This window comes from Oncorhynchus tshawytscha, linkage group LG29 (assembly GCF_018296145.1).
Source record: "Oncorhynchus tshawytscha isolate Ot180627B linkage group LG29, Otsh_v2.0, whole genome shotgun sequence".
NCBI classification, from domain to species: domain Eukaryota; kingdom Metazoa; phylum Chordata; class Actinopteri; order Salmoniformes; family Salmonidae; genus Oncorhynchus; species Oncorhynchus tshawytscha.
The window spans coordinates 26466600-26492500 of NC_056457.1; the positions used below are offsets into that span (position 1 = coordinate 26466600).

General features: G+C 44.1%; 1 protein-coding gene across 1 annotated transcript; it reads right to left on the reverse strand.

Moving 5' to 3' along the window:
- Positions 1–1498: 1498 nt before the first annotated feature.
- On the reverse strand, positions 1499–24807 carry tnfrsf11a (tumor necrosis factor receptor superfamily, member 11a, NFKB activator). Its single transcript, XM_024392458.2, has 9 exons — positions 24473–24807; positions 15579–15654; positions 14825–14950; positions 12700–12849; positions 12474–12558; positions 8658–8842; positions 8468–8517; positions 7455–8385; positions 1499–3796 (listed from the first exon to the last, which is right to left on the reverse strand). Exons 1-9 carry the CDS (start codon positions 24545–24547, stop codon positions 3480–3482), a joined length of 1995 nt encoding a protein of 664 aa, XP_024248226.2. The 5' UTR covers positions 24548–24807; the 3' UTR covers positions 1499–3479.
- Positions 24808–25901: the final 1094 nt, after the last annotated feature.

Genomic DNA, 25901 nt, shown 5'->3' on the forward strand with positions numbered 1-25901 from the left:
AGAGAAGGTAGACCAATCTGTCTCTGTGCTTAGAAAGCAAATATCCTCTGAGAGACTTCAGAAAACCCCTCTTCAATCAGTCTGTCTTTCTGCCAAAGTAATGGATGTGTTAGAGAACTCTGTGTGTGTGTGTGTGTGTGTGTGTGTGTGTGTGTGTGTGTGTGTGTGTGTGTGTGTGTGTGTGTGTGTGTGTGTGTGTGTGTGTGTGTGTGTGTGTGTGTGTGTGTGTGTGTGTGTGTGTGTGTGTGTGTGTGTGTGTGTGTGTGTGTGTGTGTGAGTGTGTGTGTGTGTGTGTGTGTGTAAGTCATGCCTCCAAATTGTTAATGAATGATTGATAGGCTACAAATGAAGTCCCTCTTTCATCACAGGAGAGTTGTGTCACAGAGCAACTCACACAAAATGTCTATCTGAATAGTAACAGTATTCTCATTCTGTGCCAAGTAGGACCCTAGAGGCAGTTCTATTTTTTTTAAGGAGGCTCCTTAAATTGCTGGGCATCAAGTTTCACCTGACAATGTGACTTGACTGTGAAAACCTAGTGTCACATCATCAGGTAAAACCCAGGCCCGACATGAGAGAAACTGTAAGAAATGAATCTCACACTCCCATGCAGGTTCTGTTTCACCTCAGGTGTAATTCAAGCCTGTCTAAACAGCAGCTGAAAATATTCCAGTTTCAGCGTTTCTCTCTGAGATGTTTCTGGTAGTTTCCAGGTGAGCATCTGTTGCCCTGTGTCACCAGCATCAAACCAGAAAACCTCATCCCTACAGGGAATGCGGTGTGTGCATTTCTGTGTGTGTAAATCCTCTACTAGGTGGAATCCTATCATAGTTAGGTGCCAATGTTCTCCAACCATACACTGTTCAAGAAACCAGCCTTATGTTATACACTTCTCTCTTCTGTTCTGTTCTGTAGAAGCAGCTGAGGACATCTCATTTAAACCATGTGCAGACTAGTTATAACTTCCTGTTTTCACAGACAACAGAAAATACCCTCCTCTCCTGGTGGGCCTCGGTGCCACTACCACACAAATTGCACACGCACACACACACACACACACACACACACACACACACACACACACACACACACACACACACACACACACACACACACACACACACACACACACACACACACACACACACACACACACAAACAAACCAGGCTCAAAATCAGCTTTGCCAGCAGTTCTCATGTGGTTTTAGAGAAAATAGCCCTATCCTAGATGCTACGCAAGCTAAACGTGGCCAATGCTTTGTTGGTCCTATACTGCCAGCCATCTTGTGTGATAATGAAAGACTGTCAGTCTGTCTGTCAGCATTGGGACAGTGACAGAAACTGAAGCCTGGCCGCATGTGTAATTAGCTTTGTTTTCACAGCCATTATGGCTGAAGATGAATAACTATTCATTGTAATTACCAGATAGTAGACAGTAAACCATGAAATAACAGTAAGACTGCTGTCACAATGGGGCTTGATGAAAAAACACACTGAATTTTTATCAAAACAGTTCTGTCATTTATTGCAATTTGATTTGAATCAATATGTACATTTTATTTACAGATATGAACAAGTTAAAAGTTTCCACTTTCAACTCCTGAAAGCTATATTTGATTAGTTAGCTATTGAATACCTGGTTTCAGACCTGGACTTGTGGAGCCAGATTAACAAACTCTCAGTTCTTAAGGAAGGTCAATAATAAATCATGAGTAGGTGCTTAATTATCTTGGTGGGTGAATCCTAGGTCTCCTGCTGGGCACAAGATTGTTACCCCTCTGAGCTAAAGCTAACACCAGTCTTTTTAAACACGGTTACTCACAAGAGTGTGGATCACCAAACCACTTCCATGGTTTTTGTAGTAAGACAATAAGGTATTTGGTTCCAGAGATTTCTTCATTAGTCCTACACCTGACAGCATAAAAAACGGTTTAAAAAACAAACATTTACATGTATATTATACACTGAGTCCACAAAACATTAAGAACACCTGTTCCTTCCATGAAATAGACTGACCAGGTGAGTCTGGGTGGAACCTGTGATCCCTTATTGATGTCACTTGTTAAATCCACTTCAATTAGTGTAGATGCCCACAATGCCCACTGGCTGCAAAGGGGATGGATTCATTTAGGGGGCATTACGGCCACACAAAGGGCATGGATTCATTTAGGGGCATTATGGTCACACAAAGGGCATGGATTCATTTAGAGGGCATTAAGGCCACACAAAGGGCATGGATTAATTTAGGGGGCATTATGGTCACACAAAGGGCATGGATTCATTTAGGGGGCATTACGGCCACACAAAGGGCATGGATTAATTTAGGGGGCATTATGGTCACACAAAGGGCATGGATTCATTTAGGAGCATTAAGGTCACACAAAGGGCATGGATTCATTTAGGGGGCATTAAGGCCACACAAAGGGCATGGATTCATTTAGAGGGCATTAAGGTTAAACAAAGGGGATGGATTCATTTAGGGGGCATTAAGGTCACACAAAGGGCATGGATTCATTTAGGGGGCATTAAGGCCACACAAAGGGCATGTAGCCGGGAATTTCGAGGAATTATCAAGTGCTTGTCAAATTGTGAATGAGAGACTGATGAAGTGTGTACATCCTGCACAGAAAAACAAAGCAGAGCTCATGCCTTTAATGCAACTTTTTTTCAAATCATCATTAGAGTCGCATCATGCAGCCTTAAAATGTATTAGAAATCAATACATATAGCCCAACATTTGTATCACAACTAAAGTTACACAAATAACTCTAAATGAAGCATATGAGAGCATATCTGATTCTTTGTTAACCTCTCAACACAGAATAGCACCATGTTATTATTATTCAGCTTTGTTCCATTAGCCCATTGTTCAATTATATTCTTCATATTATAAAATATAAAATGATGCCACGGAATTCTAAACAAATCTTGTCTGCTAAATGAACTAGTGTAGCCCACAGACATATGGCATACCCAGGTCAGGACCTAACATAAGGACAACTCAGACTATGCTATTCTGTTCTTCTGAAATAGACTACATTTTCTTCATATCGTGTTTCTTTAGAACACTCAAAAATAAATACTGGATTTACTGTGATGGTTTAGGCTATATTACATGGATTTATTCCATTTTTAAAGGTCTGCATCAGTGTCTTGTAGGAAGTGGAAGCCAGGAGATGCTGAATGTGTTTATGTTAATTAACAGTCAATTACCGTGAGACAGGCAGTTATTTGCTTGACAATCACCAGCTGACAAAATTTCATGACTGCCAAAGCTCTACATGAGACTATTGAGAAACAACCACAAGGGCAGATGAGGATCACAGTCCTCCAGGTCCAAGTCTATGGCCCAGTTCCAATAATTAACCCCTACCCAGGAAGACCGTGGACGATTGTTTGGAGTAGGTCGTAGCAGTAGGTTTTGGACAGGCTTCGCTCCTCTCGTGGTTTAATGGTACACTATCCACCATTTTCATGTTTCAATTCTCTCTCGGCCACTGATCAGTCACTTCCTGAACCGGCAGGTTGTCCTCCTGCCGTAGGGGGTTATGGGTAATGGAGTTTACTGAGGACGCCACTGACGAATGGCTGACACTTTTGGAGGAGATGGAACTCTGGAACATCGGAGCTCTCTCATTGGCCTGTTCCTGAACGGGGCTTCCGAACGCATCGTCTGGCCCCTCCCCCTCGTTGCCTAGAGACGTCTGGCTGACGTAGACGACGATGACGTCAGCGTTGAAGTTCATCACCTGACCACTAGAGATAAAGGTGGTGTTGTTGTTCCCTGTCACCTGACCTGAGAGAGAGAGAGAGAGAGAACGAGAGAGACAGCGAGAGAGAGAGAACAGGGGGAGAGAGAGACAGAGACAGAGAGAGACAGAGAGAGAGAGAGAACGAGAGAGAGACAGCGAGAGAGAGAGAGAGAGGTAAGGGGTCAGTTTAACCAGCATGTTAGGGGCAACCCCAGATGACTAATAGCCAGTGGGCGTGATGATGATGGTGCACAGTGACCACAGAAAGACCATGGTAGGCTGCGGTACCTTTGACCATAGTCCTGGTCAAGGACATCCTAACCATATCCTTGAACATCAGGGTTTCAGTGTGACAAGCAGTTTTCATTCCATGTGAAAATGTCCAAATTTATTCAAACCACCACTTAGACAGAGAAGTACAGTTTGTCAGAACATTATCACAGACGACATGTCCTGTTCACTACAGAAACAGATACTGTCATTAAATCTGACTTTATACAGTGACAAAGAAAAATTAAGTGAACCCCCGTGGATTTATGCATACATTTGTAGTGAAATTTGATCTGATCTTCATCTTAGTCACAACAATAGACAAACATAGTGTGCTTAAACTAATTACACACAAATTATTGTATTTTTCTTGTCTATATAGAATACATCATTTAAACATTCACTGTGTAGGTTGGAAAAAGTATGTGATGTTGGTTGGAGCTGCCTTGCCCCATAAAAACACTCACAAAATGTAAGTTTGCTATTCACAAGAAGCATGGCCTGATGTGAATCTTCTCTCTTTTACAAAAGAGATCTCAGAAGACCTAAAGTTAAGAATTGTTGACTTGCATAAATCTGGAAAGGGTTACAAAAGTATCTCTAAAAGCCTTGATGTTCATCAGTCCCAGTAAGACAAATTGTCTATAAATGGAGAGTTCAGCACTGTTGCTACTCTCCCTACAAGTGCCTGTCCTGCAAAGATAACTGCAAGAGCACAGCACAGAATACTCAATGAGGTTAAGAGGAATCCTAGAGTGTCAGCTAGACTTACAGAAATCTCTGGAACATGCTAACATCGCTGTTGACGAGTCTACGATACATAAAACACAAAACAAGAATGGTGTTCATGGGAGGACACCACGGAAGAAGCCACTGCTGTCCAAAAAAAACATTGCTGCACATCTGAAGTGCACCTGGATGTTCTACAGCGCTGCTGGCAAAATATTCTGTAGACAGATTAAACTACAGTTGAGTTGTTTGGAAGGAAAACACAACACTATGTGTGGAGAGAAAAAGGAACAGCATCAAAACCTCATCCCAACTGTAAAGTATTTGTTGCCTCAGGGCCTGGACAGCTTGCTATCATCGACGGAAAAATGAATTCCCAAGTTTATCAAGACATTCTTTTAATTTAACCAGGAAAGTCAGTTAAGAACAAATTCTTATTTACAATGATGGCCTATAGGGGACCAGTGGGTTAACTGCCTTGTTCAGAACAACAGATTTTTACCTTGTCAGCTCAGGGATTCAATCCAGCAACCCTTCAGTTTCTGGCCCAAAGGTCTAACCACTAGGCTACCTGCCACCCCTAAATGTTCTTTTCAGGAGAACTTTAGGCTGTCTGTCCGCCAATTGAAGCTCAACAGAAGTTGGGTGATGCAACAGGACAACGACCCAAAACACAGAAATAAATCAACAACAAAATGGCTTCAACAGAAGAAAATACACCTTCTGGAGTGGCCCAGTTAGAGTCCTGACCTCAACCCGATTGAGATGCTGTGGCATGACCTCAAGAGAGCAGTTCACCCCAGACATCCCAAGAATAGTGCTATTTTGTAAAGATGAATGGTCCAAAATTCCTCCTGACCGTTGTGCAGGTCTGATCCGCAACCACAGAAAACGTTTGGTTGAGGTTATTGCTGCCAAAGGAAGGTCAACCAGTTATTAAATCCAAGGGATCACATACTTTTCCCACCCTGCACTGTGAATGTTTACACAGTGTTTTCAATAAAGACATGAAAATGTATAATTGTTTGTGTGTTATTAGTTTAAGCAGACTGTGTGTCTATTGTTGTGACCTAGGTGAAGATCAGATTTCATTTTATGACCAATTTATGCAGAAATCCAGGTATTTCCAATGGGTTCACATACTTTTTCTTGCCACTGTAACTTCCAGCTACTGTAGCATCAAGCCTTGCAGCCAGACACCACACTGAGCCATCGGAATATTCAAATGAAGAGGAACAAACTTCCATCTGTTCCCTTATTTCCATATTCATAGATCACACTACTGATGGCATTTATAAACACGACCGGAAACTTACAGACATCCATGTCTGATGTCGTCTGCTGCCCATTTCAACAGACCTCCTCCTCCTTTCTATTCCCCCTTCTCTCTCTCTCTCTCTCTCTCTCTCTCTCTATCTCTCTCTCTCTATCTCTCTCTCTCTCTCTCTCTCTCTCTCTCTCTCTCCCTCTCTCTCTCTCTCTCTCTCTCTCTCTCTCTCTCTCTCCCTCTCCCTCTCCCTCTCCCTCTCCCCCTCTCCCTCTCCCTCTCCCCCTCTCGCTCTCTCTCTCTCTCTCCATTTTTCTTTCATTCTCTAGTTCCTTAAAAAAAAATGTTTAGAGGTGCAACGAGACCCCAGACTTTCACTGAGTCACTCTTCACACATTTATCATAACATATGTGTCAGTGTCTGGAATCACATCTGAAATAATTGACTGGAACTGTAACACCAGTCTGGCCAGGAATACCTGCTGTCTCTGTGTACTCTGTTTAGAGTTGAACTACCCTAGGGAGGCAGATACCATAAACCGTACACATGGCTATGTGTACACATGGCATAGTAAGAATAGGAAAAAACTATATGACCACACGATTGTGAAACATTTCAGTCTAAAGTGGCTTCCTCTCTTCATGTCCTTTCCTTCTTCCTTCCTCATGTGATCATGTGATCATGTGGAAGAGGTGTCCTTGCTTCGCTCTCTGTACTATTCTCACCCAGGAGAGACACAGAGAGGAAATCTCAATAGACTGTTGAGATGCAGCCCCTGTCTCTCCCTGTCTCTCTGAGGTGTGATCCCATGTTTAACCTCTGAGCGGGAAGTCCAGTTGATTACATGTTATTACTGCATTATGGGAAACTGTGTTTATTTGCTTACTGCTGCCTTGGGGCATAATTCAAGTACACAGTGATTGATGAGAGTTTGAAAGTGTGTGAGTCTGGGTATTACTCAAGGGCTGGGTATTCAGAGCACATCTTGTTTCAATTACACCTGTGGTCACTTTGAATAACCCTGTGGAACTCTGGGTAAACAGGAGTGTTGTGTGTAAGCTCACACTCCGAGAGTTAAACACCCACCCATGCGCACACACACACACACACACACACACACACACACACACACACACACTGAATGTTACAGCGTGTAATCACTGGCTCATCTAACACATTCCTACTGTGTGTGGTCCTTAAGACAACAGGAGGTCATTAGGTGGAAACCAATACATACATTTTGGAGGAACAACATTGACATTTCAGAATCACCTTTTCACAGTCCTATACAATAACCCAGGTCCAATAAGCCAGGAGAAACACCCGTGGATATATGTATCTTTCCTCTTTAACAATGGTTGGAATGTATAATGACACGTGTATTTAGCCTTTTTCTTATGAGTGTGGAACTGCTAGAACTCTGCGCTGTATCTACCTGAGGTGAGTGCTGGTTCCGTGAGTTGACTCTGGAGGCTCTCAGGGGCACAATCCAGCTCCGAGCCCCCAGACGAGAGCTTGTTTCCCCCAATGTCCCTCCAAGAAAGTCCCTGGTTTTGCTCACTGCTGGAGGCTTCAGAGGTCAGCTCGGACTGCCGGTCACCCACAGTTACAGAGGTCACCGAGGGGTAAGGAGATATTGCGGAGGTCAAAGGGGGCGTGGCTTTTGTGGTGAGGGTGGAGCTTATGCTGCAGTTCAGTCTGTATAGCTCCTCCCCTTTCCTCTGTGAGCTGTCAATAAGCTGACCTTTGACCTCTGACCTGACTTGGGTCAGCGGTGGGTAGAGGTCACATGAATGGTCAGCGGGGGAGAGAGAGGAGGAGGTGGGAGAGAGGGAGAAGGGGGAGGAGGTATGGCTGCTCCTCTCAGAGCTCTTCACTTGCAGACCCTCTACCACCTTGGCCCTCTCCCTCCCTCCATCTTTCCTTTCATCCTTCTCTCCCCCCTTGCTCTCCCCCTCTCCTCCACAGGAGCAGGTCCCGAGGGTTCCAGGGTTGACAGCCTGGCTACAGTCTTCATTATCCCCTACCTCTAATGGTTCCCTGACAGACAACACACACACACAGGAGCCAGCCCACAGTGGAGACACACACACATCCTCTGACACACCATCCTCAGAAACCTCCTCTGCCTCCCCTGACCCCTCACTCCCCACCCCCTCATCCTCCTCCTCCCTCCTCTCCTCCTCCATCTCTTTGGTGGGTGGCAGTTTGACCCGGTCACCAGGTGTAGCTGTAGGACAGGTGTGTGGGGTTTCTGAGGGGCTGTGAGCCAGGCCAATAAGACAGGTTGTCTCACGCAGAGTGCCACTCTGACCCTCTAGTCCCCCTCCCACGACGCCACTGTGGTAGAGAGGGGCCAGAGTCTCCTGGAAAGAGAGACAGACAGATTAGACTATTTGTAAACTGTTAATGCGTGTCATCTTGACCACTAAAGAGAGTCTACCTTACCTGCTGTATCCTGGTCCTTTTCAAATTCTGGACACATGATCGTAAATTCACTGGAAGACATAAGAGGATGACATTAGTCAGTCATTTCGCTCATTAGTCAGTCATTTTATGCCAAGACATATTTCTATAAAAGCAAAATTCCCTCAACATCATGGTCATACATAACAAATGTGATCTCTGCCTCAGGTACCTGAGAGTAGTCGAAGTTTTTCCTTGTAGCAGTAGAGCAGGAGGATGAGGAGACAAAGGACAGTGATGACTGACAGAACCCACAGTAGGACCCAGGAGGTAGAGGCACCAGAGAGATGGGGTCCACATACAGCATCAGTCTGGTCGCTCCCAGTCTGCTTGTCACTCTTCCCCAGACCGTTACAACTGGGAGGAGAAAACACAGAGGAGGAGAGGACACAGGGGAGGAGAGGACACAGGGGAGGAGAGGACACAGGGGAGGAGAGGATACATTGTCATTATTTCTGTTTTTAGCAATCCAGGCATTCCATCTCTCTTTATCTCTCTTTTTCTCTTTCTCTGCTCTCTCTCAATTCAATTCATTTTGAAGGGCTTTATGGGAAACATATGTTTACATTGTGAAAGCAAGTGAAATAGATCATGAACAAAAGTGAAATAATCAATAAAAAATCAACAGTAAACAAGTTTCAAAGGAGTAGACACATTTCAAATGTCATATTATGTCTATGTACAGTGTTATAGTGATGTGCAAATAGTTAAAGTAAAAAAGAGAAAATAAATAAACATAAATATAGGTTGTATTTACAATGGTGTTTGTTCTTCACTGGTTGCCTTTTTCTTGTGGCAACAGGTACATTAGCATGTTACATATGAAACAAGAGGGAAAAAAACTCAAGACCACCTTCACACCACACAGAGATGCGTACAAAGCTCTCCCTCACCCTCCATTTGGCAATTCTATCCTGATTCCTGCATACAAGCAGAAACTAAAGGAGGAAGTACCAGTGACTAGCTTCATACGGAAGTGGTCAGGTGACGCAGATACTAAGCTACAGGACTGTTTTGCTAGCACAGACTGGAATATGTTCCGGGATTCATCCGATGGCATCTGATGGTATACCACAACAATCACCGGCTTCATCAATAAGTGCGTCGATAACGCCTCACATCAAAATATTTTTCCTCCGGCACAGGTTTCATAAATATTCACTTACTTTTTGAAAATCTTCCTCTGATTTGTCATCCAAAGGGTCCCAGCTATAACATGTGGTGTTGTTTTGTTAGATAAAATCCTTCTTTATATCCCAAAAAGTCAGTTTAGTTGGCGCCATCAATTTGAGTATTCCACTCGTTCAACATGCAGAGAAAGGAATCCAAAAATCTACCCCTAAACTTTGTTTCAACAAGTCAAAATACGTTTCTATTTTTACTCCTCAGATACCCTGAACTGTAATCAAACTATAATATTTATTTCGGAAAGACGTATGTTTCATAGGAAACCAATTTTAGCAGATGCGTCTTGTCTTCATGGTGCGCCCAAACACACATTTCCAAGACTCTGTCCCTGTACTAAAACGGATGTTTCTTAATCGTTTTAGAAGTTACAAGCCTGAAATCTTGAACATAGACCGCTGACACCCTGTGGAAGGCATAGGAATTGCATCCTGGGAGCTATAATTATGCCCCTATACTTTCCCATCTACAGTATGCCCCTATACTTTCCATTGTAATTTCCATTGTATGTTCTCTCTCAAAAAACAACATTCTGGTTGGTTTTTCTTTGGATTTTCTCCTACCATATATATTGTGTTATATTCTCCTACATTATTTTAACATTTCTACAAACTTCAAAGTGTTTCCTTTCCAATGGTACCCACTATGTAAACATCCTGGCTTCAGGGCCTGAGCAACAGGCAATCTACTTTGGGTACGTCATTCAGACAGGAAGTGGAGAAAAATGGGGCCTAGCCCTAAGAAGTTTTAATGAACCCATCCAACTTGAAGGAGCTAGAGTAGTTTGCCTTGAAGAATGTGCAAAACCCTGTGGCTAGATGTGCCAAGCTTATAGAGACATATCCCAAGAGACTTGCAGCTGTAATAGCTGCAAAATGTGGCTCTACAAAGTATTGACTTTGTTTTTTTGTATTATTTCTTGCTTGTTTCACAATAACAAATATTTTGTATTTTCCAAGAGGTAAGCATGTTGTGTAAATCAAATGATACAAAATCTATTTTAATTCCAGGTTGTAAGACAACAAAATAAGAAAAATGCAAAGGGGGGTGAATACTTTCGCAATTCACTGTATAGCCTCGTTATTGTTATTGATCTGTTGCTCTTTAATTGTTTACTTTTGTTTATTTAGTAAAAATTCATATTTTTCTTAAAACGCCATTGTTGGTAAGTAAACATTTCAAGGTAAAGTAAACACCTGTTGTATTCGGCGCATGTGACAAATACATTTTGATTTGATTTGAAATCTTGCTGCTGTGATGGCACACTGTGGTATTTCCCCCAATATATATGGGAGGGAGGTTATCAAAATTGGATTAGTTTTTGAATCCTTTGTGGGTCTGTGTAATCTGAGGGAAATATGTGTCTCTAATATGGTCATATATTCTGCAGGAGGTTAGGAAGTGCAGCTCAGTTTACACCTCATTTTGTGGGCAGTGAGCACATAGCCTCTTGAGAGCCAGGTCTGCCTACAGCGGCCTTTCTCAATAGCAAGGCTATGCTCACTGAGTCTGTACACAGTCAAATCTTTCCTTCATTTTGGGTCAGTCACAGTGGTCAAGTATTCTGCAACTGTGTACTCTCTGTTTAGGGCCAAATAACATTCTAGTTTGCTCTGTTTTTTGGTAAATTCTTTCCAATGTGTCAAGTAATTCTCTTTTTGTTTTCTCATGATTTGGTTGCGTCTAATTGTGTTGCTGTCCTGATTTTCTCTGCCCTTGTTTTGTGTCTGTGGTCAGAGCCCCAGAACCAGCTTGCTTACGGGACTCTTCTTTAGGTTCATCTCTCTGTAGGTGATGGCTTTGTTATGGAAGGTTTGTGAATCACTTCCTTTTAAGTGGTTGTAGATTTGAACGCTCTTTTCTGGATTCTGATCATTAGCAGGTATCGGCCGGTTTGTGTGGATAGATTTTATAACGTCATATGTTTTTCCCTCAGCACCACAGGCCTTTTTGGGTTGGATGGTTTGTATTTTGTCCTGTAGGTCATTCAATGCAATTGGAGAATCCTGCAATTGGAGGTTCTGGTAGTCTTTAGTAGCTGATTCTAAGATTTGTAATTGATCATGTACAGAATATGTTTTTGCTGTTTGTTCTTTGTGATAGAGCCAAAAATAAGTGGTTTATCCACACATCTACATATTGGATAGATAACTTTTCGTGTTGTTGTTTGTTTAGTGTTTTCCTATTTTCCCAGAAGTGGTTAGAGTCTATGGATTCTTCAATTACATTGAGCTGATTTCTGACGTGCTGTTCCTTCTTTTTCCGTAGTGTATTTCTGTATTGTTTTAGTGACTCACCATAGTGAAGGCTCAGGTTTTCTGTGTCTCCATGTTTTTGGTTGGACAGGTTTCTCAATTTCTTTCTTAGGTTTTTGCATTCTTCATCAAACCATTTGTCATTGTTTTACATTTTCTTAGGTTGTCTGCTTGAACGTTTAAGATATCTTTCACTCTCTCTCTCTCTCTCTCTCTCTCTCTCTCTCTCCCCCATCCCCCTCTTCCCCACATCCCCCTCTCTCCTTCTCTCTCTGCTCTCTCTGCTCTCTCTGCTCTCTTTCTCTCTTTCTCCCTCTCTGTTCTTTCTATTGGTTCACCACAGAGCCAGGCAGTGGTAGAAGCAGCTGTGTGTTCCAGGGGAAGTGGTGCGGCATTGGTCAGAACACTGATGCGGTGGAGCTTTGGGCGCCTGCAGAACCCCGTTCCTGTCTCACTCGGGCACACTGTTCTAAAAAATACGAGCACCCAGGGAAAAATATTTGTATGACGGGACATGGTGAACAGTATGTGTGTGTGTGTTAACTCACTTGGTCCACAGACTGCATGGTTCCATAGAGGTGTTGGGAGAGAAATGTCCTCTCTTGCACGCAACACAAGTTCTCCTGCCCGACTCTGAGTTTAAAACACAAACAACAGAGGAGAAAGAGTAAACAACTGGACTGCTGACAACAGTCCAGTGTGTGGTTTTGTGTGTGTGTGTGTGTGTGTTTGTGTATATGCATTCCTGCATGTGTGTGTGTGTCTCTCTCTCACCTGTGTCAGTCTCCAGTCCATATCCTGGTCCACAGGTAGGAATCTTCTCACAGAACTCACAGTTGATGGGAGAACACTGGAAACCAGGTTTACACTGACAGGGTACTGCAGCCAGGCGGTTACTGGGCCTCACACGGTTAAAGCCCTTACCTGGGGGCCACACACAGGTCAGGGGTTAGAGGTCAGCAGACACCACAGATATCAGCATCTCCAAAAAGCTTTGTATAAAATGTCAGACAAACACCAGTTGAAACTGACTAGAAAACAAAGCTTCAACAATAGACTACTGACTCCCCCAGGTAGACTCCACACTGCACCGAGACCAAGACCCAGTCACCCAGATAGACTACTGACTCCCCCAGGTAGACTCCACACTGCACTGAGACCAAGACCCAGTCACCCAGATACACTACTGACTCCCCCAGGTAGACTCCCCAGGTAGACACTGCACCGAGACCAAGACCCAGTCACCCAGATAGACTACTGACTCCCCCAGGTAGACTCCACACTGCGAGACCAAGAGACCAAGACCCAGTCACCCAGATAGACTACACTCCCCCAGGTAGACTCCACACTGCACCGAGACCAAGACCCAGTCACCCAGATGCAGACCAAGACAGTACTGACTCCCCCAGGTAGACTCCACACTGCACTGAGACCAAGACCCAGTCACCCAGATAGACTACTGACTCCCCAGGTAGACTCCACACTGCACTGAGACCAAGACCCAGTCACCCAGATAGACTGACTCCCCCTAGACTCCACACTGCACTGAGACCCCCAGGTAGACTCCACACTGCACCGAGACCAAGACCCAGTCACCCAGATAGACTACTGACTCCCCAGGTAGACTCCACACTGCACCGAGACCAAGACCCAGTCACCCAGATAGACTACTGACTCCCCAGGTAGACTCCACACTGCACTGAGACCAAGACCCAGTCACCCAGATAGACTACTGACTCCCCCAGGTAGACTCCACACTGCACCGAGACCAAGACCCAGTCACCCAGATAGACTCACTGACTCCCCCAGGTAGACTCCACACTGCACTGAGACCAAGACCCAGTCACCCAGATAGACTACTGACTCCCCCAGGTAGACTACACACTGCACTGAGACCAAGACCCAGTCACCCAGATAGACTACTGACTCCCCCAGGTAGACTCCACACTGCACTGAGACCAAGACCCAGTCACCCAGATAGACTACTGACTCCCCCAGGTAGACTCCACACTGCACCGAGACCAAGACCCAGTCACCCAGCTAGACTACTGACTCACCCAGATAGACCCCAGGTAGACTCCACACTGCACCGAGACCAAGACCCAGTCACCCAGATAGACTCCCCACTGACTCCCCAGGTAGACTCCACACTGCACCGAGACCAAGACCCAGTCACCCAGATAGACTACTGACTCCCCAGGTAGACTCCACACTGCACTGAGACCAAGACCCAGTCACCCAGATAGACTACTGACTCCCCAGGTAGACTCCACACTGCACCGAGACCAAGACCCAGTCACCCAGATAGACTACTGAAAGACCCCCCCAGGTAGACTCCACACTGCACTGAGACCAAGACCCAGTCACCCAGATAGACTACTGACTCCCCAGGTAGACTCCACACTGCACTGAGACCAAGACCCAGTCACCCAGCTAGACTACTGACTCCCCCCCAGGACCCAGACCCACACTGCCCCGAGACCAAGACCCAGTCACCCAGATAGACTACTGACTGACTCCCCCCAGGTAGACTCCACACTGCACTGAGACCAAGACCCAGTCACCCAGATAGACTCCTGACTCCCCAGACCAAGTAGACCCACACTGCACCGAGACCAAGACCCAGTCACCCAGATAGACTACTGACTCCCCAGGTAGACTCCCGAGACCAAGACCCAGTCACCCAGCTAGACTCCCCCCAGACCAAGGCCCAGTCACCCAGCTAGACTCCTGACTCCCCCCAGACCAAGACTCACCCAGCTAGACTGAGACCAAGACCCAGTCACCCAGATAGACTACTGACTCCCCCAGGTAGACTCCACACTGCACCGAGACCAAGACCCAGTCACCCAGCTAGACTCCTGACTCCCCCCAGACCAAGGCCCAGTCACCTACTGACCTGTGTCACAGAACTTCTGAGGCAGACACTTGGTCTCGTTGGTCCAGTCAGGCTGGTACTCATCACTGCCACACGGACGACACTTTGTGTCAGAGTAACCAGCACACTCTGCAAACACATAGGACCCTGGGGGAGAGAGAGTGGGTTAGGGGGAGGCCAGACTGGCCCGCTGGTATTATCCCAATACGTGATTTCCAATGCTTTCTCAATGGGAGTCGCACATTTGACGGGCCAACGGATACGTAACCATCCGTTTAGCCAATTAGAAAACAGGGAAGTTGATACGTCACACACTGACCACAGACCAAAATGAATTTGTTCTAATTTGGTGTCCGTTAGCCACAGATCAGTCTGACTCAGCCCTTAGTCTGGACACCAGTTATACACCAATGTTCCAGTGATGTAGGAGGGGAATGGAGTATGTTTTTGTGTGTGTGCGTGTGTACAGTGGTTCTTCCTTTAAAAGTTGCGGAGTACTGCAGCACAGCTTGCGGGGTGCCGCAGAATTCTGTGGCACGTTATTTAAGTGTCAGCCATTGTTGCTAGAATGACGCAATTTACCACAATCTTCCACCATCTACCACAAACGGTCACGGCATAAGCTCCAAACTTTTAAAGGAAGAACCACTGTATGTGTGTGTGTGTGTGTATGTGTGTGTGCGTGTATGTGTGTGTATGTATGTGTGTATATGTGTCTGTATGTGTGTATGTGTGTATGTGTGTATGTGTATGTGTGTATGTGTGTGTAGTTTACCTGGTTCACACCTGCTGCAACATCTCTTTTCTTTGAGGTACTGCTGCTGGGAACAGGTGGGTCTAGACAGGGCTCTCTGGAAGGCAAAACATGGACCACTATGATCAATCTGGTTGTGTCAAGGTGACAGTAAATCCAAGCACAACATCATTCATTCATTCATGCAATTGTTTGTTCATCCATCCATAGGCATGATAAACCTGTTAGCTCTCAGCTCATGAAATGACAGCCTGTCAGGACTTAACGGTGGCTGTAGGAAGGATAGGAAAGGGAGGAATATTGCCTGCTGTCCGAAGAAAGAGAGAAAGAAAAAGAAGACCTTAATGGCTCAGGCCTGTTACCACGGCAACCTTCCTGACATTCTTCCTGTTCCATGGCTCATGCCTGTTACCACGGCAAACTTCCTCACATTTTTCCTGTTCCATGGCTCTTGCCTGTTACCACGGCAAACTTCCTCCCTGTCAACAGAGCTCCTTCTGGAATAAAACTTTGTTCTAATGATTTGACTACAAACTGTTCTAACAATCAAGCCCTTTCTACAACTCCAAATGTCATCCATTAAAACAAAGCCATACCACGGCAAAAGTTCCCTAGTGCCTCACAGTTCCATGGCTCTTGCCTGAGCATTTTTCCTGACTGATTTGCAAACTGTTCTAACAATCAAGCCCTTTCTACAACTCCAAATGTCATCCATTAAAACAAAGCCATAAAAGTCCTAGTGCCTCAGCAGAGCAGACTGGCAGAGAGCCTGTAGTAGTCAACGGGATGGATCCCAGGCTATGAAGGGAGGGTGGTCCCCTAAGCCCTCAGTGGCTTGTTAAAGCACAGACTACATGAACACTTCAGCATTAGTCCCTCTCTACTGTGAACACTGATGGTGTTGTGGTCTAGCCACCCTGTGCTGTTGGCAGGGGTACGGGGGTAAGCTAATACAACCCCCCCCCCAAGAGTAATAGTGTTATGAGAGAAAATATGCCGAACCCAGATGTAAAAAAACGACTCAATCTTCATTTCTATAAATCTTCACCACCACCACCACAGGCCCAAAGTGCTACGGCCCAGTATTACTGACCCCATCCTAAAGCATCTGACATTAGCTCCGCCTCACTGTCACATGGTGCAACTCCTGTCCCCTTCCCTCTGCCCCTACTGAGTGTCCTCCAGGCACAAAGAAAACTAATTTAAAGCTTTTCACCTCGGAGTTCATCTTGTGACCCACCAAGTAAACAAAACAAAGTCTCTAGCCAATTGATTTAACCTTTATTTAACTAGGCAAGTCAACTTACGCTGCATCCCAGAACAAATCAGCTGACTGGCTACCACCAACCTTTTGAAACTCCCAATGATAAACTGTTTCGTCTGTGCGTCTGCAGTGCCCCAAAAACATGATGACACAAATCCCAACAAGTGTTTAATTACTTCCACAGAGTGTCTCACATGAGTCATTGTTTATAACGCCACTCATAGTTGTGACCACAGTCATAATGATCAACATGTGTTAGAAGAGACGAGATGATGAGAAGGACACAGTTCCCATACATCTGCAGAGAAGACAATCTTATAGCGGGATAAAAACAAAGAAAGGAGGTGGGCGAAGAATTGAGACGTGGTTCTGGGCGAAAGGGGACAGGAAACCAAAAGAATGCTGGGAATCGTATTTCTGTTTTAGCTGCCTCCGAACATCAGGCAATAATTATGAGACATTGTTGCAATATGTTTTCATTCCCTAAATATATAAGAGCATGGCCAGATCCACCCTAAATGATTACAGGCTATACAGAGAGAGACGGGCCAGGATGTAACATAGACGAACAACCTTTCTAACTTTATCTAAGAGTGCAACTACAGTCAGTTCAGTTACATACAGACAGCGGTTCCCAAACTGTTTGGATGCCAAACTGTTTTTGTGTGTGCTTTGACCGATCTAAAAGTATTTGAGTTTATCTTCTGTTGTGACCCACCAAGAGAGAGGGAAAGAGAGAGAGAGAGAGAGAGAGGAAGAGAGAGAGAGACAGAAAGAGATAGAAAGAGAGAGGGGGAGAGAGAGAGTGAGAGAGAGAGGGGGGGAGAGAGAGAGAGAGAGAGAGAGAGAGAGAGAGAGAGAAAGAGAGAAAGACAGAAAGAGAGAAAGAAAGACAGAAAGAAAGAGAAAGAAAGAGAGAGAGAGAGAGAGAGAGAGAGAGAGAGAGAGAGAGAGAGAGAGAGAGAGAGAGAGAGAGAGAGAGAGAGAGAGAGAGAGAGAGAGAGGGGGGGAGAGATCTGTGATCCCTCATTCATATCATCTCCTATCATGTGAGATACATTTGCATAACTGCAACGCCAAGCTCTGACTCCTGGTCAACGTCCCTCACAGCTAAACCTGACTCCTGGCCATCCTCGTTCACAGGCAAACCTGACTCCTGGCCATCCTCCTTCACAGACAAACCTGCCTCCTGGTCATCCTCCTACACAGGCAAACCTGACTCCTGGCCATCCTCCTTCACAGGCAAACCTGACTCCTGGCCATCCTCCTTCACAGGCAAACCTGACTCCTGGCCAACCTCCCTCACATTAAATTAACTGACCAGTGTTTCCAGATTTCTAAGAAATATGACCTATATTTAATTACAATAAGACTGAAATAGTTTTCCTTCCAAATAATATAATTAAGTATGTTAAAAATCCCCTTTTCTGTTTTGGAATGGTGTGGGGTGTACACCGTTCATTAGACCACCGATTGACCAGCTCATCCTCTCTTTGGAGGTTGGTTGGAGGTTGGCTTTTTTTAAAGTCTTTTTTTCTCCAATGAATATTGCTTTGGCCACAAATACGAGTATAGGATGAATCATCAACATTATTTAGGTATAAGTTAAATGAGGGATACAGACAGGTGTGGTTCCTGAGTTAATTAACCAATTAAAACGTCCCGTCGTGCTTAGGGTCACGTATAGAAATGCAGAGTTTCCAATTACTTTGGCTACCATGGCTAGAAGAACAGTACTCAGAGACTTTGAAAACGGGGTCTCAAATGAGCATAGGGGGTGTAAAGTGTGTGTGTGTGTGTGTGTCAGTCACAACCCAATTGAACACTAATTAGAGATTCTGGACCGGTGCCTGAGAGCGTTTTCCACCACCATCAACAAAACACCAAATGATGGAATGGTGTCGCATCCCTTGGATAGAGTTCCAGACACTTGTAGAATCTACTGTGCCAGTCAACAGTTTGGACACACCTCCTCATTCCAGGGTTTTTCTTTATTGTGACTATGTTCTCCATTGTAGAATAATAGCGAAGACATCAATTGGGTTGAGGTGATTGTGGAGGCCAGGTCATCTGATGCAGCACTCCATCCCTCTCCTTCTTGGTCAATTAGCCCTTACACAGCCTGGAGGTTGTTGGGTCATTATTCTGTTGAAAAACAAATGCTAGTCTCACTAAGTGCTAAACAGATGGGATGGAGTATCGCTGCAGAATGCTGTGGTAGACATGCTGGTTAAGTGTGCCTTGAATTCTAAATAAATCACTGACAGTGTCATCAGCAAAGCACCCCCACACCATCACACCTCCTCCTCCATGCTTCATGGTGGGAGCCACGATGCGGAGATCATCCGTTCACCTACTCAGCGTCTCACAAAGACACGGCGGTTGGAACCAAACATCTCAAATGTGGACTCATCAGACCAAAGGACAGATTCCCACCAGTCTAAAGTTCATTGCTTGTGTTTCTTAGATCAAGCAAGTCTCTTCTTCTGGTGTCCTTTAGTAGTGGTTTCTTTGCAGCAATTCGACCATGAAGGCCTAATTCACGCAGTCTCCTCTGAACAGTTAATGTTGCGATGTGTCTGTTACTTGAACTCTGTGAAGCATTTATTTGGGCTGCAATATCTGAGGCTGGTAACTCTAATGAACTTATCCTCTGCAGCAGAGGTAACTCTGGGTCTTCCTATCCTGTGGTGGTCCTCATGAGAGCCAGTTTCATCATAGCACTTGATGGTTTTTGCGACTGCACTTGAAGAAACTTTCAAAGTTCTTGAAATTGTCTGAATTGACTGACCTTCATGTAATGATGGACTGTCAATTCTCTGTGCTTATTTGAGCTTTTCTTGTCATAATATGGTCTTGGTCTTTCACCAAATAGGGTTATCTTCTGTATACCACGCCTACCTTGTCACAACACAACTGATTGGCTCAAACCCATTAAGAAGGATATAAATTACACAAATTAACTTTTAACAAGGCACACATGTTAATTGAAATGCATCCCTGCTTACTACCTCAAGCTGTTATCAAGGCAAATAATGTCCACCAGTACTTATCTCACATATCAAATACATTTTGATTTGTTTAACACTTTTTTGGTTACTAAATTATTCAATATGTGTTATTTGATGATTTTGATGTCTTTGGTATTATTCTACAATGTAGAAAATAGTACAAAATAAAGAAAAACCCTGGAATGAGTAGGTGTGTCCAAACTGTTGACTGGTACTGTGTGCCAAGGCGCACTGAAACTGTTCTGGCGGCTCGTGGTGACCCAACACCCAATTAATACCGTTTTTTGTTGCTGTTTCCTCTATGTTGGCAGTTACCTCTAAGGTACTCGGCCAAGATACTGTTGGCAGTTACCTCTAAGGTACTCGGCCAAGATACTGTTGGCAGTTACCTCTAAGGTACTCGGCCAAGATACTGTTGGCAGTTACCTCTAAGGTACTCGGCCAAGATACTGTTGGCAGTTACCTCTAAGGTACTCGGCCAAGATACTGTTGGCAGTTACCTCTAAGGTACTCGGCCAAGATACTGTTGGCAGTTACCTCTAAGGTACTCGGCCAAGATACTGTTGACAGTTACCTCTAAGGTACTCGGCCAAGATACTGTTGGCAGTTACCTCTAAGGTACTCGGCCAAGATACTGTTGGCAGTTACCTCTAAGGTACTCGGCCAAGATACTGTTGACAGTTACCTCTAAGGTACTCGGCCAAGATACTGTTGGCAGTTACCTCTAAGGTACTCGGCCAAGATACTGTTGACAGTTACCTCTAAGGTACTCGGCCAAGCTACTGTTGGCAGTTACCTCTAAGGTACTCGGCCAAGATACTGTTGGCAGTTACCTCTAAGGTACTCGGCCAAGATACTGTTGACAGTTACCTCTAAGGTACTCGGCCAAGATACTGTTGGCAGTTACCTCTAAGCTACTCGGCCAAGATACTGCATGATAATCTCATGTTTTTTCATGTCTTTTCAATTGTGACTTTCAAACATTTTACTATTGGTTAACAAACCACTGAACAGGTATTTAGAACAACTATCTCTGTCTAAATAACTGTCTGTTAATCTCTTGATGTGGACAGTAAACAGACCATTCTGCTGCTCCATTGCAAAGTACAAGGCTGCCAATATATCTGACCGCAATTGTAGTTCCTGTATTTCGCAATGCTACATCTGACATGCAGCTTACTGCTCAGAAAGTTACAACATCAACCTGCAGGAGGGGGGAAAACAAAGAAGAGAAAACCTCCTTAATCTCCCAGGCAAACCCACATGATTCTGACTTACAGTTACAAGACAGCAGCCAAACACACACACACACACACGCACGCACGCGCACACACACACACACACACACACACACACACACACACACACACACACACACACACACACACACACACACACACACACACACACACACACACACACACACACACACACACACGCATGCACCTACGCACGCACCTACGCACACACACACACACACACACACACACACACACACACACACACACACACACACACACACACACACACACACACACACACACACACACACACACGCAGTGACTAAGGGGCTGTGTGAGGGGCCTCTAGCCAAGCCAAGCCTGCAGTCACATCTCTGGTGCCAACCAAATAGACCTCAACCACATTCATACTTCCACCAGGACACAGTGGACCTAAAGAACTAAACACTAACATACCAAGAATAGACATAAAATCTTCATCTTCTGATCAAAATACTGCCTATTTCCCGAATTTGACGCAGCTTTCTGTATGCAAAATAAGATTTTAATCTATCTGAACAGTGCCAAAACTGAGCATGTCTTTATAAGGAACGTCATACCCTCATCATACTTCATCCCACATTTTCACCCAAATAACCACACCAGTAATAGGCTATAACCTAGTGTACACCCAAATAACCACACCAATAACAGGCTATAACCTAGTGTACACCCAAATAACTACACCAATAACAGGCTATAACCTAGTGTACACCCAAATAACCACACCAGTAATAGGCTATAACCTAGTGTACACCCAAATAACCACACCAGTAATAGGCTATAACCTAGTGTACACCCAAATAACTACACCAATAACAGGCTATAACCTAGTGTACACCCAAATAACCACACCAGTAATAGGCTATAACCTAGTGTACACCCAAATAACCACACCAGTAATAGGCTATAACCTAGTGTACACCCAAATAACCACACCAGTAATAGGCTATAACCTAGTGTACACCCAAATAACCACACCAGTAATAGGTTATAACCTAGTGTACACCCAATAACCACACCAGTAATAGGCTATAACCTAGTGTACACCCAAATAATCACACCAGTAATAGGTTATAACCAACTGTACACCCAAATAACCACACCAGTAATAGGTTATAACCAACTACACCCAAATAACCACACCAATAACAGGCTATAACCTAGTGTACACCCAAATAACCACACCAGTAATAGGTTATAACCTACTGTACACCCAAATAACCACACCAGTAATAAGTTATAACCTAGTGTACACCCAAATAACCACACCAGTAATAGGTTATAACCTAGTGTACACCCAAATAACCACACCGGTAATAAGCTATAACCTAGTGTACACCCAAATAACCACACCAGTAATAGGTTATAACCTAGTGTACACCCAAATAACCACACCAGTAATAGGCTATAACCTAGTGTACACCCAAATAACCACACCAGTAATAGGTTATAACCTAGTGTACACCCATATAACCACACCAATAACAGGCTATAACCTTATCTTTGTCATTCCCACAACCATAACCCATCACGATGCATTGGAATGGAAACGGGAACGTCCGGTGAAAACAAGGTCAGCAAGGATGCATCCAGTTTTATGCGGCTTCTGAGGTTTACCGGGACCGGGAGAGGGGCAGGAGCATGTGGACACGACCCAAACATAACTGTTTCCAGTCATTGCTGGAACATAAACATATCTTTCAATGTATATTTATCTCTCAACTCCACCAGAGCAGAGTAACAATGGTTAGATGGAAACAACAACAAAAACCACCACCAATGTAGTTGTTTCAACTAATTATTACCAAGTAACTAGTTCCATAGCCTTTTTATTTGTTTACTAAACTTTTCGGTCCAAGTATTACCTGAACCCCCCAAAAATTGTTGCCCCAAATTAGCTCTAATTTGAGAATACTTTGGCAAAAAAAAATCTGTCAATTTAAAATTATGCTTTTGCTCAAGTTGTCTCACATGTTCGTTCAACTGTGAATTATTGTTTAGGCATTTGAACTAACGAAGGCTGTGAAAGTAGTTACACACACAGTCCTTTTAACATACAATGTTTTACATTTACAGATTTGACACAGCTTGACATACTTGTACATGATCATTTATACAGTAATTATTATTCAAACATGTCCTCATCTGTGATTTGAACTCACAACCTCGATTCAACGCAATCCGAGCTTCCTGCTACGCCACCATGGCTGTGTCAATTATCAGTTCATCTGACTATTCGTTCACCATTGATTTGATTGACTTATTTCAACAATTTGAGGTTTTTCTGTATGGTTGTCTAATGTTGCTGGGGCATATTATTCTGTTTTAATGTTGCCCCTGAGTCACTATGGTAAATATAGTTGTTTTTCTTCAGTGTGTTTTTAACAGAGCTAAGATTTACTTTGAAGTGTAAATTGTAGCAATACAGGTTCAATCAGTTATTGACACAGACATGGCTGTAATGCGGGAAGATTGGAATGCTGTGAACCAAGAGGTTGTGAGTTCAAATCCCAGACGAGGACATGTTGAATAATAATTGTATAAATGAACATGCCCAATGTAATCATGTAAGTCAACTGTGTAAAATGAAAACATTATGTTAAAGGACTGCGTGTAACTTCTATTTTAGTTAAGCTGCCGAAATAATAATTTCTAGTTGAATTAACATATGAGTCAATTTAAGCAAAGAAACATCATTTGAAATTGACTGAATTTTTGCCTACATTTTCTCATATAGGAGCTAAGATTGGGCCAACTAAGAATGTTACGTTCAGGCAACACTTTGACCAAAGAGTTGAGTAAACAAAAAAAGCATGTGGAACCAGTTACTTAATGAATAATATTTAGTTAAAACAACTCAACAACAATCACAGTGTAGGCACAGTCTAGAGGACGGTCTAGAGGACGGTCTAGAGGACGGTCTAGAGGACGGTCTAGAGCACGGTCTAGAGCACGGTCTAGAGCACGGTCTAGAGGACGGTCTAGAGCACAGTCTAGAGCACAGTCTAGAGGACAGTCTAGAGGACAGTCTAGAGGACAGTGTAGGCACAGTCTAGAGGACAGTATAGAGGACAGTGTAGGCACAGTCTAGAGGACAGAAAACGTTTGATACATCAACTAAAACAGTTGTCTTGCAATGACTTGTGTCAATATCCAGAATACACAATCAAACTATTCTAATCTACATGCAGTACTTATTTGATGTATGCATGTTTGACTTACCTGTGCACACAGAGTGAGAACCAGATGGATGCATGTTTGACTTACCTGTGCACACAGAGTGAGAACCAGATGGATGCATGTTTGACTTACCTGTGCACACAGAGTGAGAACCAGATGGATGCATGTTTGACTTACCTGTGCACACAGAGTGAGAACCAGATGGATGATCCAGCCTTGAAATATCCAACTGGTGGAGAAGTGAACTCTCATCTCTCCTGATTATTCACACAGCAGAAAATAGAAGAAATCCAGTTGTCTTGTACAGATTTAGGATGATCGATATTGTCGACATTCAAAGGAATCAGTGTGGTTTGTCTGTAAGGCTGGGGATCTTTGGGGGTACTGCAAGGAGCCTCCAGACCCATATATCATTCTCGCTCAGCATTCCCGGTAAAGCACGCTCTGCTCTCCTCTCTCCTCACCAAAGCACTCTGGAGTGAGCAGCCTCTTGTCTGAGCAAGCTTGTAAAAACAGAGTAAGCTTACTAGGGGAGAGATATAGTCTAAACTCCTCCTATGCCCTTGTAACCCCCCCCCCCTCCATGTGGGTGTTTTGATTGCCTCAGACGTGTGTGAGTTGTTTTGCATCTCACAGTTAAAGTAATGTGCTTTCACATTTAAATGAACCCATATAAACCATCTACATCCACATAACTTCATACATCTAGACTGTCTCTTCCTCTCCACTGTCTTAAACTAACATGACATTCTATGCTGAGTGTTGTAATGCATTCATTGCAATGAAAACAATGCACAAACCTAGTAATATAGAGATTTAGGGGCGATATTCTGAACCACTGACAGTGGTTTGAACCACTGACCCTACATTCATAGGGTAAACACAAAACCTATTGTGCCATAAAGGTTCAGACCCCTTGGCTGGTGGGTATGTGACATGTGTAACAAAATGAGTGAGTGGTATTTGGGGACCCTTTGTACCAGCCTCATTTATCCTCTCTCTCCCTTCCACCTCCCCTCCCTCTGCTCTCCTGTCTGTACTCTCAGCCCTACCCCTCCTGCATCCATTCTAAGCCTCCAGCTAGAATTTAATATTTGCATAACCGTCACTTTAGATTAGAAGAATGGCTTTCTTCACATTTACTCACCCCTCCTACCTCTCTCTCTCTCTCTCGTTCTCTCATACCAGGGACCAGCATAATCTCAAATGCAAATTCTTGTATTTCTATTTTTTTATAGGTGTTTGAGGGGGGATATTTCATGGAAGAATTCTCTGGAACTTGAGAAAAGGAAATCTTCTAATTCCATGCTCCAGGAACACCGAGCAGTCTGAGATGGGCGGCAGGGTAGCCTAGTGGTTAGAGCGTTGGACTAGTAACCGGAAGGTTGTGAGTTCAAACCCCCGAGCTGACAAGGTACAAATCTGTCGTTCTGCCCCTGAACAGGCAGTTAACCCACTGTTCCCTGGCCGTCATTGAAAATAAGAATGTGTTCTTAACTGACTTGCCCGGTTAAATAAAGGTTAAATAAAGAAAAATTCCAGGATTCTGTGACACTTTGCTTCGGACAACGATGATCCAAAGAAGCAGTGATGTGTTGTATGAGTG

What these genes read in the sequence shown, in the direction of transcription:
- tnfrsf11a (XM_024392458.2), bottom strand. Translation starts at nt 24,547, where the DNA reads ATGAGAGTTCACTTCTCCACCAGTTGGATATTTCAAGGCTGGATCATC. An exon ending in TTGCAGCAGGTGTGAACCAG is followed by an intron (nt 14,951 to 15,578) that starts GTAAACTACACA and finishes TCTCTCCCCCAG; the next exon opens with GGTCCTATGTGTTTGCAGAG. An exon ending in TCAGAAGTTCTGTGACACAG is followed by an intron (nt 12,850 to 14,824) that starts GTCAGTAGGTGA and finishes TGTGGCCCCCAG; the next exon opens with GTAAGGGCTTTAACCGTGTG.